This window comes from Camelus dromedarius, chromosome 3 (genome assembly GCF_036321535.1).
Source record: "Camelus dromedarius isolate mCamDro1 chromosome 3, mCamDro1.pat, whole genome shotgun sequence".
Taxonomy (NCBI): domain Eukaryota; kingdom Metazoa; phylum Chordata; class Mammalia; order Artiodactyla; family Camelidae; genus Camelus; species Camelus dromedarius.
Genome location: NC_087438.1, coordinates 93,552,501 through 93,569,786, shown reverse-complemented (window position 1 = coordinate 93,569,786; position 17,286 = coordinate 93,552,501). Strand labels below are relative to the sequence as shown.

General features: G+C 53.8%; 1 protein-coding gene across 11 annotated transcripts in view; it reads right to left on the bottom strand.

Moving 5' to 3' along the window:
• Positions 1 to 1,554: 1,554 nt before the first annotated feature.
• The window catches only part of JADE2 (jade family PHD finger 2), a 133,020-nt gene continuing 117,288 nt past the window's right edge, over positions 1,555 to 17,286 (bottom strand). For 10 of the 11 annotated variants that reach the window (XM_064484288.1, XM_031449018.2, XM_031449019.2 and 7 more), the window contains 3 exons: positions 10,365 to 10,482; positions 7,557 to 7,685; positions 1,555 to 6,261 (listed from right to left, as the gene is read on the bottom strand). In XM_064484288.1, coding sequence (XP_064340358.1) covers positions 5,453 to 6,261; positions 7,557 to 7,685; positions 10,365 to 10,482 — 1,056 coding nt within the window. In that variant the 3' untranslated portion in view covers positions 1,555 to 5,452. The remainder of the gene's footprint in view (positions 6,262 to 7,556; positions 7,686 to 10,364; positions 10,483 to 17,286) is intronic. The other variant, XM_064484289.1, reaches the window with a different exon arrangement.

Below are 17,286 nucleotides of genomic sequence, written 5' to 3'. Positions count from 1 at the left end.
TTCAAGTGATCATATTTTGGATATAATAGACTAAATAAAATGTTATTAAAACTCATTTTACCTGTTTCTTTGTACTTTTTAAAAATGTGGCTGCTAGAATTACACAGACGGCTCACACTTAATTTCTTTCAGAACACTGCTGCCTCGGGGCCCCCAGGTGCCTTGACTTCTGCCCCACAGTCATCAGCTGGATCAGCTGTGCAGCTGCAGGCCTTGCAGCGGGGCCTCACATCTTCTGGAGCACTGAGGCCAAGTGGGCCTGGCTTTGGGTGGGCACCAGGAGGAGAGAGAGGCTAGGGTGCTGAGCCCAAGGCAGCCGGCCTAGAGAGCTGACAACCCCAAACCACAGCTGGGGGGCTGGCCACCCAGGAGCCCCCTCAGCCCTGCCTCATGCTGACTCTGCCATTACGGATCTCACTCTCAGTCGAGAACCTTGAGCGAACACCCGTGTCTGTCAGACAGGGTTCCCTGGTCCCTATGGCAGGGATGTGGCCTGTCAGTGAGGAAACTCTCCCTCCGTAGGTGTTCAAAGCACAAACACCCTCCACCTCAGGCTTATTCCCAACACCTTCTGCACCGTGGAATCACAGAACTTTGTATCTGGAGGTGCCCTCGGGGACCTCCCTTCTACAGCTCCAGGGAGGATGTAGGGCAACAAAGACGTCAACAACTAAGTCAGCAGCCCCAGAAGCTTGATTCCTTGAGTCAATTCAAGCCCCTTTTCACAGCCTCCCCTCAGGCTCTCAGAGGAGGTCCAAGACTCCTGCACAAATAGCTTGATCCATCTTTGCATGTGCCAAGTCTTCTCCCTGGAGTGCGTATTGTCCCTTCCTCCTATCCAGCTCTCCTTGGGCAAGCAACTGTTCTCCAGGCCTGTGGTGCCTGGAAGCTCTAGGAGGGCAGGGTCCTGGTGAACCCACAGTATCCGACCCAGCACACTGGCAGAATGAGACACATGGTCAGGAGACCACCTGTCGAATGAATGAATGAATGCATGAACAAATGATGCTACTTCCTTAGAGTAACCCTTCCTGAATGTCCACCCTCCCAGATCAACCCAGACCTTCATAGTACCTGCCAGTGCCCTCACTGTCTGTGTCCCTGCTGGACCATGAGCTCCCCCAGGGCAGAGATGGTGGCTGCATTCCCCGTACATTACAGAGCCCGGCCCAGAGTAAGTACTCAGGACATAATCAGTGAAAAACAAATCTGGGCAAAAATCTTTCCTGATCTAGGAATAGATGCCTAAGTTTCCTCCCAAACCTTCCCACTGCCCCAGGTAGGTGGCTCAAGAGGTAGTGACTTTGACACTTACCAGAGGTATGGCTTTGGGTAGCTCTGTCATCCACTTTGAACTCCAGGGGATGAAAGCAAGGAGGAACAAACGAAATAGCGCCCAGCCCCAGTGTGTACTGAGCACTCACTATGCCCATCACTTTACGACTCCTTAGGAGGCAGCAGCAGGTCCCTTGGGACACCCAGGGAACACTCGCTGTTTCACTGAGCACCCCCTACCCCACCCCACTCAATGCAACGGAGCCTCACGCCAGCCAGCACAGAAAACATTGCTTTATTAATTGCGTTTGCCAACACACGAGGAGTGCAAAGGGCTCCTGAAGACACAGGCCCTGGTAGGGGCTGGGCTCTGGAAACCCCCATGAGTGAGCAGGACAGGATGGGACTGGGAGCTACGCAGCAGCGGCAACACAGAGTCATGCAGGGCACACGGGCATCGGCCACCCCAGGCGGCCATACATTCTATTGCTCGTTGAGGGTAGCGAACATGGACAATGTACAAAAAGGAGAAATAGGTCTTTGCATTAATGAAAAATACATTTTTTCTCTACAAAGGAATCTTTTCTAATACAAGAAAATAAATATTGCAACATAAGCCAAAAATAATTTAAAATTGCTCTTTTCAATATATTTTCAATATTTCTCTTGTATATTAACAAATGGCACATCACTTTCTTTGAAACAAAGACAGAAGGTGTCTCCTCCTGCGACATTCATATCTTCCCCCCAACCCCGAGCTGATGTGGAGCACAGAGTGTTTGTGGATCTGAGGGACATGGTGGCAGGAAATGCCTTAAAGAACAACCAAAGGTCCCAGACTCCAGCCCTGGCTCTTTGACCAATGTGGCCAGCTGGGCAGGGGCATAAGGAGTGGCCTCCCCAAGGGCCTTGCTACAGGCATCCAGACCATCCTGCAGAGTTTCAGACATCGGCAGAGGTTGGCCACATCTGGTGGGGAGCAAGGAAATGTCAGGTCCAGCTGTTGCCCATATCTGTTAGAATTGGACAGTTGACTCCCTAGGAATTGCCCCTGCAAGTTCCACAGTGTGCCATACACGACCCACACACATGCACACAGACACACGAGACGTGCCCTGGCACACACACACACACACCCACAGTCCAACACCCATGTTTGGAAACCTGGGTGGCTTCTCCAAGGAACCTGGAACCTTATACTGTAAATGTTCACTGTCACCAAGTCAGAGCTCATTTAATAAAATAGACCCTTCTAACTTTCTTCTTCTTGTTTATCCTAAAATACATTTATGATGCATAAAAATACTTTCCTTGCACATTATCTTCTCTCACGGTGATGAGGGGGAGGAGGTGGTGGGCTGTGGGGATTGGGAGGATGGGGATGACAGCCAGAATGAGTTCCGGAGCAGCTTCTCCCTCCTTGGGGAGGGCCAGGGAGTGTGGGCAGATGTGGTCAAGCCAAAGATCAGCCTCAGCCTTCTGCCTTTCCTGCTTCCCACCGTGACCTCAGAGGCAGCAGAGCCATCTATACTGCGGACAGTAGGATGGAAAAAGTGAAGGGGCTGTGTCTAATGGCAGAAAGGCCAGCAGAGAGAAGTGGCTTCCTTATCCTCCATGTAGCCTTGTGGACATCCTAAAGGTGGAGAGAGGCCTGCAAGGACAGCTCTAGGGCCTGGCCTGGGAGATCTGCCAGCCAGCCTTACAGCACCTGGGCTCCACGCAGGACATGGGCCCCAGGGACAGTTCAGTCCAAAACAAGAGCCAGTAGAGAAGAGGGTCTGAATCCAGAGGCCAACTTGAGCAGAGGCCCCCTCAAGAGTGCTGGCTGCCCAGCCTGGCTCACCCAGTCCAGACCTCAGCCAGACCCACTACCCTCCCATCCTGGTTCTCTCTCCGCCCTCACCCTCAGGGAGCCCATTCTGCCTCAGGATGGCTGAAGGGTCAGAGGGCAAGTCTACTGGACCTGAGCCATTCCTGGGCATGCACCCCCGACCCCACCATGGCACAGTTTGGTTGTTCTTTAAAGCTCGTCCCTTTGCTTCCTGTGAAGTCAGACCCGGCAACCCAGCACAGACAAGGCTGTGACCCAAGGTGACCCGAGGTGACCCGAAGCACGGGGAAGGAAGAAGGTCTGTTCAAAGGCAGTAAACAGGAATGGTGTTGGGATGCTGACGCTGACACTGCACACTGGCCACCACTACCAAGGTGGCAGGCAGGCTAAACTCTACAGGGTAGCTCATGCCATCCCAACGCCAAGTCCTTGAAGCCCACTCCCAGTCTGCTCCAACTGGACAAATCTGTCCGACCCTTTAAACTTAGTCATTATCTTTGTTTCCTGTTTTGATAAAATTCACATGAAACTGAGTGTCGATGACCATGCCACTGTCGTACCTTTACAGTTTGGAGTTGGGGATGGGTGATCTGGCTGCTCCCTATCCTGCTGATTTGCGCTTTGTGTGTTGTTTGCAGGGAACCCCAGGGTAAGACTCTTGCCACGCTGGTTTCACCATCAGTATCCTCCCCGCTGTGAGCCTCGGAGTCTACGAGAGCTCACAGCGGGCCCAGCCTAGGATCTGAAATGCAACACCAGGGTCCCAGTTCCAACAGTTCAGCAGCAGAACAACATCCTCATCCAAGAGCTTGGGCTCACCTTCTTGGGTGTGTGCAATGAACATGTTTCTAGACTTGGTTGCTAAAGAACTCCATTAAAAAAAAAAAAGTCCAAGTGACAAGTTGTCAGGTCCAGGCTGTGCTGTGTTATGGTCAAAATATTCTTTGGCATCCACAGAATGATTCGACTGATTCACTGGACTTTTGCAAGGTTCTTGTTGGAGAAGTTCTGGCTTTACCAGTGGCAGAAGTGACCCAGGAGTAATTCATAAAAGAAAAAAAACATGTTTTCACTGAATTCCTTTTTTTTGTTTGTTCCCTGAGCTATCACCCTGGGGCCACTCCACTGAAACTTTTCAGAGCTACTACCTGGGACCTAGAGGGAGGGTGGGGCAGGGAAGGCAGGAGGGTGATGGTGGGGAGAGGAGGGCACGGCTGGGAAAGGGGGTTAAGGCTCGGAGGGACAGAGGAACCAGGAAGATCCAGCAAGAATTAAAACAGCCCCAGTAGGCCATCACTGACCCGCCCTGGGCCCCGGGATCCCACTGCTTGTTGGAAGGAGGAGTTTCCAAAAAGAAACTAAGGAAGAAGCTCATCTCTTAGCAGGACTGGGAAACTTGAAAAGGCAAACGGTCTGGTCTGGTCAGCTGTCTGGGACTGACCAGACCTCGGCCGAGACTGGCCCCGAAGGAAGGAAGGAAGGAAGTTGCAGCTCCAGAGTGATTCTCTGCAGTGAGCAAGCCTGAGCCCCACGCCCCCGTCTGGGCACTGGCCCTCCCTCACAGCCCTCCGCCGGCACTGGCGGCTGGCTGTTTGGGAGTCCCCTGAGAAAATGGCACAGCTCAGGAAGGATTCTGGGAAGCCCTTCCCAGAGCCGCTGGGCTGGGCACTAGCAGGGGCAGAGCAGCAAGGGAGTGGAGGGTCGCGGGGTGGGCGGGCAGGCCTCAGATGATGTGGGTTGATCAGGAACAGCTGTGGTTCCCTTGGAACCAGCGGGCCCTCAACGCCCCCTCAGTGCTTTCTCATATAAGCTCGTTGTGCTTGTGACAGTGAGTAGACTCTGGCTGGGTTATCACTTATTATACTTCCTAGGGGATCAGTGGAGTGCAGCAGGACCCCCCCAAATGGACCCCAGTGGGATTTGAGGGCAAGGTGGGGCAGGCCCTGGGCTGGCCCATCTGCCATGAAATAATGCCCAAACAAGTCTGTGTCACCCGGTGGCAGCGGCCTGGAGTCCTGAGCTCTCCTTCACCTTGCCTACATCTAGCCAGGAGCCCAGCAATGCCGCATGGGCCGGGTGGGGATGCTGCCGCGGCAGGGATGGTGCACAGGACCTGGTGTGGTCCTTGTGGCCGGAGCCGTGGAAGGAATCCTAATGTCCTAGGCCAGCACAGAGGAAAGACAACAGTGTGGAATTTGAAACTCTTTCTATATTAAAAATAAAACCACAACAGAGTGGCAACCTCAAGGGTCTGAGACACTCAGCAGAGATTGGAAATGGCAGTTGTGACTGGGCTGAGGCCTCATGGGGGAACAGGGTAGGGCCCAGGACAGGGGTAAGGGTGACTTAGGAAGCCAGTACCCCCATACGGACCACCTCCTCAGTCCCTGCTTCCCGGGGACCCCGCTGCACCCCGCTGTCCTCAGCCTCCACATCTGAGTCGCTCATCTCCCCATCAGAGAAGTAGCCATCAGTCTCAGTGTCAAAGTGTAGGCTGACCTTTGGCCTCTCGGCCACAGCAGAAGGTGGTCCTGTCCCCGCATCAGGCCTGGCACCTGGAGACCTCCGGGTTCCCTTGCTCTCTCGGGGCGGCCGGAGCCGGCCCGAGGGCTTGGGGCTGGCCGGAGGGCCAGGCACTTGGACATTCGAGTCGGCAGCCACTGGGGCTGCCTCGTCCGGGGTCTCAGGGGCCAGTGGTGGCGGGCTCTCGGGAGCTGCTGGGATGGGACAGTCCCCAGCCGTAGGACTGGACGGCAGGTGAGAAGGCGTTCGCCGTGGTGGCTTCCTCGCAGGTGGTCCCTGACCCCCCTTGCCACTGCCAGCATCCTGGCCCCAGGGCTTCTTGGAGGGTTTGTCTGGAGTCGTCCGTGAACCAGGCCCATCCTGTGGTGGTTTCTTCTTAGCAGGTAGGCGGGTGCGGCCACGGGCCTTCCTGGCAGGGTCACCAGGTCGCAGGGAGGGGTCCCGCATGAAGCTCAGCAGAGTCTCCTCGTCCTGCAGCAGCTCCTCCGACAGCAGCCCCGGAGCAGGGTCCTCGCGGTGCCCATTGTTTAGTGACCACTCGCTCATGGCCATGTTCTCCGCTGTGATCTGCACCGACTGTGCCAGCCAGCTGTTGAAGAAGGTGCCATCGATGGGGAACGAGGTGGACAGGCCTGGCCGAGGGGAGAAAGGAGGCAGGTAAGATAAGAGCAGGTGTGTGTCCCACCTCTTTCAGGACGTCTTCTCTGACCCTCCCAGCACACCACTGAGCACCTTCCTCCCTCTTTCCCTCTGTGCTAGACCCAGCTGAGTTATCTTGTTTTGTCCATCCCTCTTGCCAACACCACCAAAAAGTAGGGTTCATAGCAAATACCCCTCTCCCCAGAAGGACATCCTGCTCCTGGGACTGGCTTCATAATTTGAGGAGCAGAGTACAAAGTGAAAATGTGGCCTCCCCGTTTAAAACTTACGAATTTCAAACTGGCAACAGCAGAGCAGTGAACCAAGCTGCATAGGTGCACACCATGAAGATGGCCTTGCCTACCACTTGGCATTCTGGGGCATAAGGGACGGAGAAATGGAGGAAAACACACTCAGGCCACCAGGGGGCGCTGGATTTTTTAAATGGGTGTTGCTTCCCAGAGCTTCCAAAGCAGGAAACTTGGAAAAGGGTGGCAGACATGAATAGGACAGTAAGACATAACTGGGTAGAAGGTCTCTATTGGATGTAGGGCCAGCTCTAGCTGTGGGCCCTCTCTCCTTAACAGAGGTCTTGGGAGAGGGCAGCTGGTGAGACTGGGCTTCCCATCAGATACCAAGCTGTCCTCCTCTGGAGACTGAGGAAAATAAAAGATGACATGGGGCTTCTGTGCTAGAGGTGAGGTGGGGAAGGGGATTCCACCTCATCCTTGAGAAGTGTTCTAGAGGAAGCATGTGACATCCTAGAAGACAAAGCCCAAGGCTGGGGGTCCCTCCAGGGCTGCTGTGCTTAACTTTAACAGGTCAGGAGTAAAGAGGTCTGTCTGTGACAGTGAGATGGGCTGGGCCAGGGCCACTCCTTTGGGTCTCTCTGGGTGGCTCTCAGAAGGTTTGCTGGTGCTGAAGGGAGGGCCCATTTGAGGACATTCCAGCAGAGAGGGACAGGGACAGAAAATTATGGCAGGGCCTCACCTCCCAGTGTGATGCTGGGTTCCTGGAAGGGCCTTGCAGTCCCTGAGCATCTGGGTCCAGCCTCCAGGTCTACAAAAGGGGAATTCTTGGGATGCCAGAAGGGTCTCAGAGACCCTTGTCTCCTTACGGCTGGAAGGTGAGAGTGCCTGAACAATGAAGGGCCTAGCTACTGTTCTTGGACCTCCCACTCTGCAGCAAGGATGCTGGTGGTTCCCACTGGCCTTTTATGGGGAGCCGCAAGTGGAGTGACAGTATGGGCCTGGCCATGTGCACCAGGCTAGCGTGGCCACTCACTCACCAAGCTGCCCCAGGACTGAGTCGGGCCCTGCCTTCACTTTCTCTTTCTTCTCGGGGCTGCCCTTCGGGCCCTCGCGGCCTTTCCTTTTCGAGTCGCTCTTCTTGCCCTTTGCTCTCCTCCCAGACCGCTCTGCGTCAGGGAAACAGAGAGCAGGAGGGAGACAGTTACCGCAAACAGCCCAGCCAGAACCATGATCACTGCATGGCATCCCAGGAGTCCTCCATCACCTCATGCCTCACCTTCTAGGTCACCTCCCCCTGCCTTGGTAGCCCAGGCTCAGAGCCATGCGAGACCTGGGATAACTGGGGCTCTAGTCAGTCAGGAACAGCTGGTATGGGAGAGAGGGGAATTGTCCTCGAGGGGCTTGGCGGGGAACACAGGGCCAATGAGGAGGGTGGAAGACCACCCTGTACGAACAACCTGGACTACAGTGTGATCTATGTGGCCTACAGATCTCAGGACTACAGAGACAGTAGGTGGGAAGGCTGGCTGGAGCTAAGTGGACAGGGCAGGGCCTTGAATTCCAGGCTGAGGAGCTGGACATGAATGTGGACAGGACACTGTCTGTGGAGTCAAGAGGCCTGGGTTCCAGTCCTGACACAGCGGTCAGCCCCCTTGAACAAGTCCCCTGCCTTGGTCTCCCGGTCTGCTTTAGAGATCAGACAGTAGACGGGAGATTCAGGGTGCACCCTGGCCCTCACAGTCTTTTAGACCATGATCCCACATAGTTTTAGGGAGCCACAGAACACAGCAGATCAGGGGAGGGACGTGTGGAGGGGGCGGCCCAGCTGCCGGGAATCTTCTCCCAGCTTTTCAGACAGCGGCTGGAGGGCTGACTGAGTTTAAGACAAGGCTGAGGAGTATGGCCCCAGCTCTGGGGATCTTCCCAGTTCTGCTGTTAATTCCCTGTGCAACCTCAGGCCAGACCTCCGTCTCCTCACCTACCACATGGGACCAGTGTCTAGGTACCTCAGAGGGAGGCTTCTCAAGATTTCCACTGCCCTCGCCATGGTCTGAGCTCCTGTCAAGGGCCACAAGACCTCTGACCCTGGCAGCCTCTCAGCCTCACTTCAGACATTTTTCTTCTGCCTTGTTGCAGCTAGCTATGCCAGCTTCCTTCCAGTTTCTTTAACAAGACAAGCTCTGGCCTCCAGGTCTCCAAATATGCAGTCTCCTTGTCCTGTCCTTCACCTGGTTCAGCTCACAGCCAGCATCACTGCCACTGGGAAGCCTTCTGCAGCCCTCAGGCCAGGCAAGCCTTGGCAAGATGCCTGTAGCCCATGTTCCATCCCAGGGGTCAAGCGTCACAACACTGAGGGCATCACTTCGGGGAGAGGCAAGCCAGTCTTCTCTCCAAATGCCCTTCTCTGACCCAAAGGCTGCCTATTACTGCCACCTAGGTCTAGGAACTACAAATATCTCCAGACTCAATGTGGGGATGTGGATCCTCCAGGCTCCTGACCGTGTTTCTGGAATCCTGTACCTGAAGGCACTGCATGCCTTTGCCACTCTCTGCTGCCTTCCTGCCGTTGGAAGTGTGGCCACAGTGAGTACTAGAGTTTCTGAGACATTGTTTCAGCATCAGCACCACCGGGAAGCCATCCCTGATATCTCTCTCCCTGAACTGGCACCAACTGTAGTTGGACACCGCTTTCCTTTGTCCTTCCAGATGGTGAGCTCCATGAGGACAGGAACCCTGTCCATTCAGTCCACAGCAGGATGCCCAGTGCAGAGCCTGGAATCCTGTCTAACCCAATTAGTGCTGGTCAAATGAACCAACAGATGAGGGAGCCTGGTGTAAGGTCCAGCAGCCAGGAAGCTTCCAGTCTTTGGGTTGCACAGTGAGCTCTGACGACTACATGGCTGTGACTCACCCTGACTCAGCACCTGTACTCAGCAGTGCTGGTTTCTTGGGACAGAGTGGATGGTGATCCCAAAGTACAGCTGAGGCAGCTCAGCTCTGGGGCAGGGGTGAGACAGTACCAGGTCCTCAGTCATCGCTCCAGTGGAGGCCCAGCAGCTCTCTTCCCTCTACTCCAAGCCCAGCCTGACCCAGAGGCAGCCCCTGGCTTAAAACCTCTCTCCATCCACCTTTTTCTGCTGCATGCAATTCAACATTAGAGCAGCGCTGTGCCATTTTTCTTGGCTAAGCACTGCTCTCCTTAACATGTGAGCACTCTGGGAAGGGCCCTGTTGTCTAGCAGATTCACAACTAGAAAGTAAGACCACTGTCAGAGCCTCTTTGACCTTTGATTTCCATATGAGATGGTAAGAGTATAAGAATGAGACAGAGGGAAAAACTGTTGGCGCAAAGCCTGAGTCCTGTCAGACAGGGTCAGATAGAACGTACACACAGGTCCTCTTCCATCTCTGAGACAGCTGCCTTCTTCAGAATCAACATGCAGGCACACAGGGGTTCAGGGAAGCTTGCCAACTTGGGCCCTTCCTGCCCCGGCTCCAGCACAGAGCCACTGGGACTTCTGTACCTGTTAATGTGCGATTTACTCCTGAGCTGCTAGGGCCCCAGCACCACCTGAGAGTCCCAGTGAACCAGAAAGCTCCCCGAATGCAGGCCTGATGCCCGCATTCCAACCTCTGGCTCTCTGCCTGCCAACACACACCTAGGACCCTGGGAAGCCCCGACTTGGGCCTATTAACTGGATATGGAGGGTAGGGGTGGGGGCCAGTGGCCCCTGGCTCAACGTTCAGGCCCCACCAGGCCCTGAAGATACACATCTTCCCTGGGACGCAGCCCTTCAAGGGTGTGCACACAAGAGGCGGCTGGCAGCGGGCAGGGAAGGCGCCTACCTCGACACAGATCCTGTTCAATAAGCTTCATCTGCAGGTGGAATATCTGCTCCTGGAGTTTGCAGATGGCGTGTTTCGTTCTCTCGCGCCTTGTCACCATGTAGCACAGATTTCTAACCTGAGGAAACATAAGAGAGATTTTTTTCCACCTTACTCACAGGCAACCACCCCTGATCTCCCAGCTCTGGGAGGGAGGCCACCACTGTCTAGCCTGCTCAGGACATCTGGGGGTCAATTCCCAGACCCTGAATGCATCTTTAGGCCTGAGCTGCAATTCTCTGATCCAAAACATGGGGCCAAGCACAACCCTGGCCCTGTGGCCCCGAGCTGAGCCAGAGTGGGTGGAGAGGGCATCTGCTGAGCTCAGGCTGGTGATGCCACCTTCCTCCTCTCAGTGTAACCTGGCTGAGTCATGCTATCGCCCCAGGCCCTTCCAACGTGGCTGCTCTCCCCTATGTGTACAGTGCCCCAAGGCTCGTCAGGGCCTTGTCAAGTCACCAAGTCCATCCCTCAGCCTCCTGTTCAAGGCTTCCTTCCAACAAAGAAACTTTTCAGCCACAAGCACCTGGGCAAAAAACACCTCCTATCTTGAGACACAAATGACCATTCCTCGAGTAGAGAGAGTTCCAGAAGATTAGCTCTGAGTGGACAGGTAGTCCCTGATGCAGGGCAGTCCAGCCTGCAGCTGACCCTTGTCCACTTGCTGCATTGGCCCTAATCCAGGCTCACAGCTGCTCTGGTCAAGGCCCCACATGCACTTTGCCAAGCTCGCTCAGAGATAGAACTTATCAGGAGAAAGGGCAGGGCCTCTGATTACATTTGGCCAGCTAGGAAGAGCATCGTGGGGCCTGGGAGACCAGCTTGCTTGGTCCATGGGACAGAACCCACCCTGCAGCCAGTCGGGAAGCACTTAAAGGATAGGCCGTGTTGCTCCCAGTCCACCCAGGCCCTCTCCCCAGTGTGCTATCCCTCACTGGCTGTTCCCAGGGTACATCATTCTTCTGGGGCCAAGACCAGGTCTCCCCCTCATCAGGACAGTGTCTTGTTCTGACAATGTCTTCAGCTCAGGTCACAGTGTCCAGCAGCAAGGACAGATGGCCAGAAGCTGCTGAACTGGAATCCTGGGTCTCACCAGGGTCTTTCTACCTGAGGCTAGCCTGTCTCCAACTAGGTTCTGTCTTTAAGGCTGAGTTCTGCCTTCATATCAAGCTGCCTGGGCATGACATGTGGTTCTAGAGCCCCTGCCTATCGTTGGAACTGCCCCTTCTTTTGGCCTGGGGGTAGCTGTGATCAGACCTCTCTGCTGGCCTGGAGCTCCTCCTCTCCTCCTCTCCTTCCTGAGCCTGGTTGTGAAGGAGACCCCGGAAAGCCTGCACCAGTCTAGGTCTGTGCGTGGACTCTCAGCAGCACTCTGCACCCCAGCCTAGACCGTGAATGCCATGGTCAGCACGTCCCCAAGGGGCCTAGCCTGAGAGCCTTTGCTCTGGTACACTGGCCATGTCTGACCTCCTTGCAAATCCTGGCCCCACCCCAGACCTCCCTCCAACCAACCGCCTCCCACATGGCCCTAAGCTCAGGCTGTGGCTCTGTGAACTCGTGTTGGGCCCTAGGCAGCTGCAATGCCATCAGGGTCCCTTTCTTCTGAGGATTTGCTGCCCAGCAGGGCAGAGAGATGCTGACCAAGTACTGACAGGACAGGCAGCCCTGACCCTGACTTGGGGGTGGTGAGAAGGCTCCCTGGAGAAAGGGGCAGATAGGCCAGATGGGAGTTGATCACACAGAGGGACACAGGCTGAGAAGAGGGATCCAGAGTAAGGCCAGGCAGGGGAGAGGCAGAGTGCGGTTAGTGTCAGGCTCCGAGCCTGACTGAGCCAGGCCAGCAGTAGCTTTCGGGGGATAGTGGTGGTGGGGAGACCAGGGGGTGTGTGTACTGAGACCAAGGAGTCACCCTGAAGGACCCAGCCCCTCCTCATCTGCCCCCACAGCTGTCCCATCAGTCCTTCCTGGTGAATGTGACTCCCTCCCATCAGCTCCCTTCACCTCCTGAACACCCCACCATCTTCACCCAGACAACGAGCAACTCTGACCCTCTGCGACCCTAGAGCAATCTTCTTGAAATAGAAATGTAAGTCTTCTTAAAATGTAAATCCTTCTCCTCCTAAAACCTCCAGTGGATTCTGTGCTGGGCTGAATAGTGCCCTTTCCCAAAATTTATGTCCACCTGGAACTTCAGATGTAATCAGTTATGATGAGGTCATACTGGAGATGAGTGAGCCCTAAGTCCAGTGACTAGTGTCCTTACAAAAGGCCCCGCGAACACATACTGGGAGAACACCATGTGACGACAGACACAGGAGTCTTAGGTCTACAAGTCACAGAACGCCAAGGGTTGCCAGCCACCACCAGAAGCCAGGAGAGCGGTGAGGACCAAGTTCTCCCTCAGAGCCTCTAGAAGGACCTCAGAACTGCCAACACCTTGTTCTCAGAACTGTGAGAAAACACCTTTATGTTGTTTAAAGCTGCTGAGTGTGCAGTGCTTTGCTGCAGGAGCCCTAGGAAACATAGCTTTCTTCCTGCCACACTTAAAAACCAGAGCCGCAGCCCAAAGCTGTGCCCGATCTGACCTCCCACTGTCACCTTATGGCCTATATCCTACAGTCTTCCAGGCTCAAGTTACACGGCTCTCCAGTACCCTTCTTTCTGGGCCCAGCCCACTTCTAACTTGAGGCCTTGATTAAAGCCTTGGCCCCAAATGCTCTTTACCCATATCTTCCCAAGACTGGACCTTATCCTTCAGGTCACGGCTCAAATGTCACCTCCAGAAGGCTTCTCTGCCCACCACGTCTAAGCAGCCCATCATTCTTCTCCTCACACCTGGGTCTCTTTCGTTCCTAGAGTCACGTGGCCTAGCGTGCATGAGGATAGTGGGGATGAAGAGAGGTGGATGGATTCATGGCTACTCTGCAGGCCTAAAAACAAACCGGTCAATACATCCAACCTAGAAACAGATCAGTCAAGGTTTAGCTTTTTAAAAATTTCCCAAACATGCCTTCCTGGAGGTTATTCTACCCTTAAACCTAACCTCTGAAGATGAGGTAGGGCTCAGAGTCATAGAGTTTTTTCCCCTAAAAGACCAAGAGTCAGACAATTACTTCCTATTAAAATACAGATGTAATTTCTTTCTTTTTTCCTCTTTTTTTTCTTTGATCAGAAACACTAAAGCAAGGTTTCTCAAGGCTTGCCCAAATGAATTACTGGCCAAGATTACCCCCAAGATCCCTGGGGTGGTTGATGGAAAATAGATTCCCAGATTTGGGGGAATATCAAACTTTCTGGGGTGGGGCCCTCAAATATACATCTTGGAATACACCATGGAATCTGAGAACTACTGCCCTAGGCCAGAGGCCTGCAAAGTGAGCTGCATTGGCTACTGAGATCGATAGGTCATCACAGTATAGAAAGAACATATTAGAATGTCTAGGGTTTTTTTGGGGGGGTGGTGGATCCAATTAGAAATTCTGATTACATTTGTTTTTATAATATACCATGGTAGATATGAATGAGATATTAAAAACACAATATACTGGAGATAAACGTTCAATTTTTTTCCCTAATAAGGGTACATACACTACATAATCAGTAATATCTGGAGATTCCTGCTATAGAAGATTCTGTGAGAATCCTAACAATGCCAACATTCTTTGGTTGATAGTTTGGCCACAGTGTGACCCCTTATTCCCACTTCACCCTGGAATCATCAACTACTTCTCTAATTTCTCCCGAAACTCTTGTTAACATAGCTACATATTATTGAGTGTTATAAAATTCCTCTTCCATGGTTTTCGGTGAAAAGTATTGACACCACCTTAGAAGCTTACCAGGCTATCACACTCCATACAGTGTTTTTTCTGATTATAAAGATAAAATGTTCTCTTTAAAAAAAAATCAGACTACAAAAATGAATCAAGTGGAAAAGTCCCCCAAATCTAGGGCAAGGATCAGTAATAAAAGCAGGTTTTACATTTTGATGTAGTTGTTTTGATATTAGCAAGTTTTGTAGAGAGAACCTGGATGTGGGCTGAGGAGGGGAGAGAGGCAGTTACCCCAGCCAGTTATCTTGAGCTAGAATGGACCAGTGTAGGGGGCATTCACGGAGACTGGGGAGGATGTGGGAGGAGCACCTGTGGGCATGCTGGGCAGAGATGCTGGACTCAGGAGGGAGCTGTGGGCTGGAGCCAGCCTCCTGATGGGGAGCAAAGCTGTGGAGCAGACGCACAATGACAGGTCAGGCCTAGTGTGCTGAACGATCACTGGGACCGAGGAGGACACAGAGAGGGAGCAGGAGGACTGGGGTATCAGAGCGGAATCTGGTCAGAACATCCACAGGAAAAAGTACTTCAAGACCAAAGGCATGTTTGATTGTGGCAACCACTGCTGAGAAGGCTAGGGGATGAAGATGGAGAAGTGGCCCCTGGACACAGAGAGATGGAGGCTGTTGGTGGCCCTGGTGGAAGGTTCTGGAATATCGTGGTGGCAGAAGCCTGGCCAGAGTGGGAAGCAAGGAAGTAAGAACAGTAAGGGACAACAGAAGGAGAGATGGGGACAAGAGTGGAGAAACTAGACGGACATGTGGAGGGAGGATTTGCTTCTGAAGATGGAAGAAGGTAAAACGGATTCAAATGCTGGAATCCTGGAGATGAGGGAGGATTAAGATAGAGACTCCTGTGTTGTGGGGTGTGGGAGAGAGATCCCTGGGAGGGGAGGGGAGAACATGGGAGGAAGGGGCAGAGAATGCATACAGAGGGTTCTACTGAGCAAGGAGTTGGAGGGTTCTGGTCTGAGGAATAGGAGGTGAGACTGTCTGCTAAGCAAAGGGAGAGCCCTGAGGGAGGTGGGTAGGGGTGGAGGCAGGTGGTGGGTTGGGGGGCCCAGAATGGTCCCACCAAGGTTGGCTGGCAGGCATCTTGGGGGGATCACCTGCTCACTGCTATAGGATTGCTCTTGGTGGACAGAGTGGCTCCTACTGGATGAGGCTGTGCCCAGGGTGTGGCCTTTGCACAGGTGCAAGGGATGGGCAGTGCGCTAATGCCAAACAGGGCGGGAGTGAAGAAAACAGGACCGTGAAGGAGTAACTGAGCAGGGAGAGCAGGAGGCTTTAGTTAAGAAGGGGGATTAGAATATGAAAATGAATATATGAATGTGTATGTATGACTGAAACATTTTGCTGTACACCAGAAATCAATATAATGTTGTAAGCTGACTATACTTGAATTTTAAAAAATGTGGGAAAAAAGCCCCCCAAAACAGAGGGGAATTTGAGGATTCAAGGTGACGACCAAGAGCAGTTCGAGGTGGCAATGGGGTTTGAGTTGGGTGGAGGCACTAACAGGTTGCAACAGTCCCAGAGTTGGGAGACATGGGACTGAGGAGCTAGAGTTCTGGAGGCCAAGGCTGCCCAGGACAAGAAAGGATTTGCAGGCAGGTCAAGGAGACCACAATCCAGACACTGAGGCAGAGTAAACGGGGTGTGACCAACTGACAAGGAAGCAGGTGGCAAGCGTGAGGGAGGGCAGGATCTTCCTCTCCCCAGGAGAGATATGGGAAATGAGGCCACGGGGAATTCTACACATCTGTCCTCTGGGGAGTGTGTGTGAGAGCTGCCCCTGCCCTCTTGGCTCCTCGCAGGCCAGGTCAAGCCTTCAATAAACTCCCGGTAACCAGACCCAGAGCCAGAGGCAGTGAGGCTCCGTGTAGCCCAAACTGCCAACACGGTTGCTAGGGGACACCAGCCGGCGTTTGTTGGGCTGATCGCCGGATCATCAGTGCTGCAATTTTTTTGTCAGCTGTGAATAACTCTGGGAGGCTGCAGTGGTCATGCCTTCCCATGCCACCTGCCAGGGCTGAGGCCTATGGCTGAAATTTTAGGAAAGCACATCTTCTAGGCTGACCATAAAATGGGATTTCATGCTGGTGGCGGCAGCACGGCTCCAGCTCCTGCTTCTCTCAGCAAAATCCATGCCTAGCCTTGGGAAGCAAATCAGGGAGGATGCTGTGATTTCTGTGCCCGAACAATGGGCTTGCCCTTTCGGTCTTCCCTGGAGCCTGCCCTCTAAGCAGCCCACCCTTCTAAGAGCCAGAGCAGCTTATTATCATCACTAGCAATGGAGGACAGTGTGCTAAGCTCCGTCCCCCATTTTTCCTGTGACTGAAGGTTACCTAGAGTCTTATTCCCATTTTATAGACAAGGAAACTGAAACTCAGAAGGTACAGAGCTGGGAAGTTCTGGGGCTGGATGCAGACTTAGGCTACCCACCGCCTCAGTCTCAACCCCTACCCTGCATCCCCAATGGATCCAGCCCAAGCTGGCCTGGTGCCCAGTGACAGGCTGGACACTCTCAGCCGTTGGCACTAGGCCATGGTCAGAGACCAGGGCTGCTAGCCAGGCCGCCAAGTGTCACGGGCCTTTGCCGAAAGCCTCCCCCATGGCATAGTTCTAGGCTGTGTTCACTCACTCAAGCCACCAACGCATGGCCATGAAAGGCCCGAGGCTGGACCTGGAGGGGGTCAATTGGGCATATAGCTGTCTCTGACTTCCTCTCCTCAGCCTGCCAGGGCTGTGCACTCAGCTGGTGCCACACCAGCCCAGCGTGGAGGCTGCGGGAAAAGCAGCATTTTGACAGGAACCTCCTGAGCCCTAAGGACCTGCAAAGACTTCAAGGCTGGCCCTGCCTCCTCTTCCTGGGAGAAGAGTGGGCCAACTCACACCTGACTTTGGAGAGCTCTGTTCCCCAACCAGAGGGGTCTGTGCAAAAGCTCTGGTTGCCCAGGAACCCCGGAGCTGCCTCAGCAGGTTTACTGGCATCCCAGCCCTTGACAGTCTCTGCCCTTGACACCACCTGTACCAGCTGGCAATGGGGTTGAA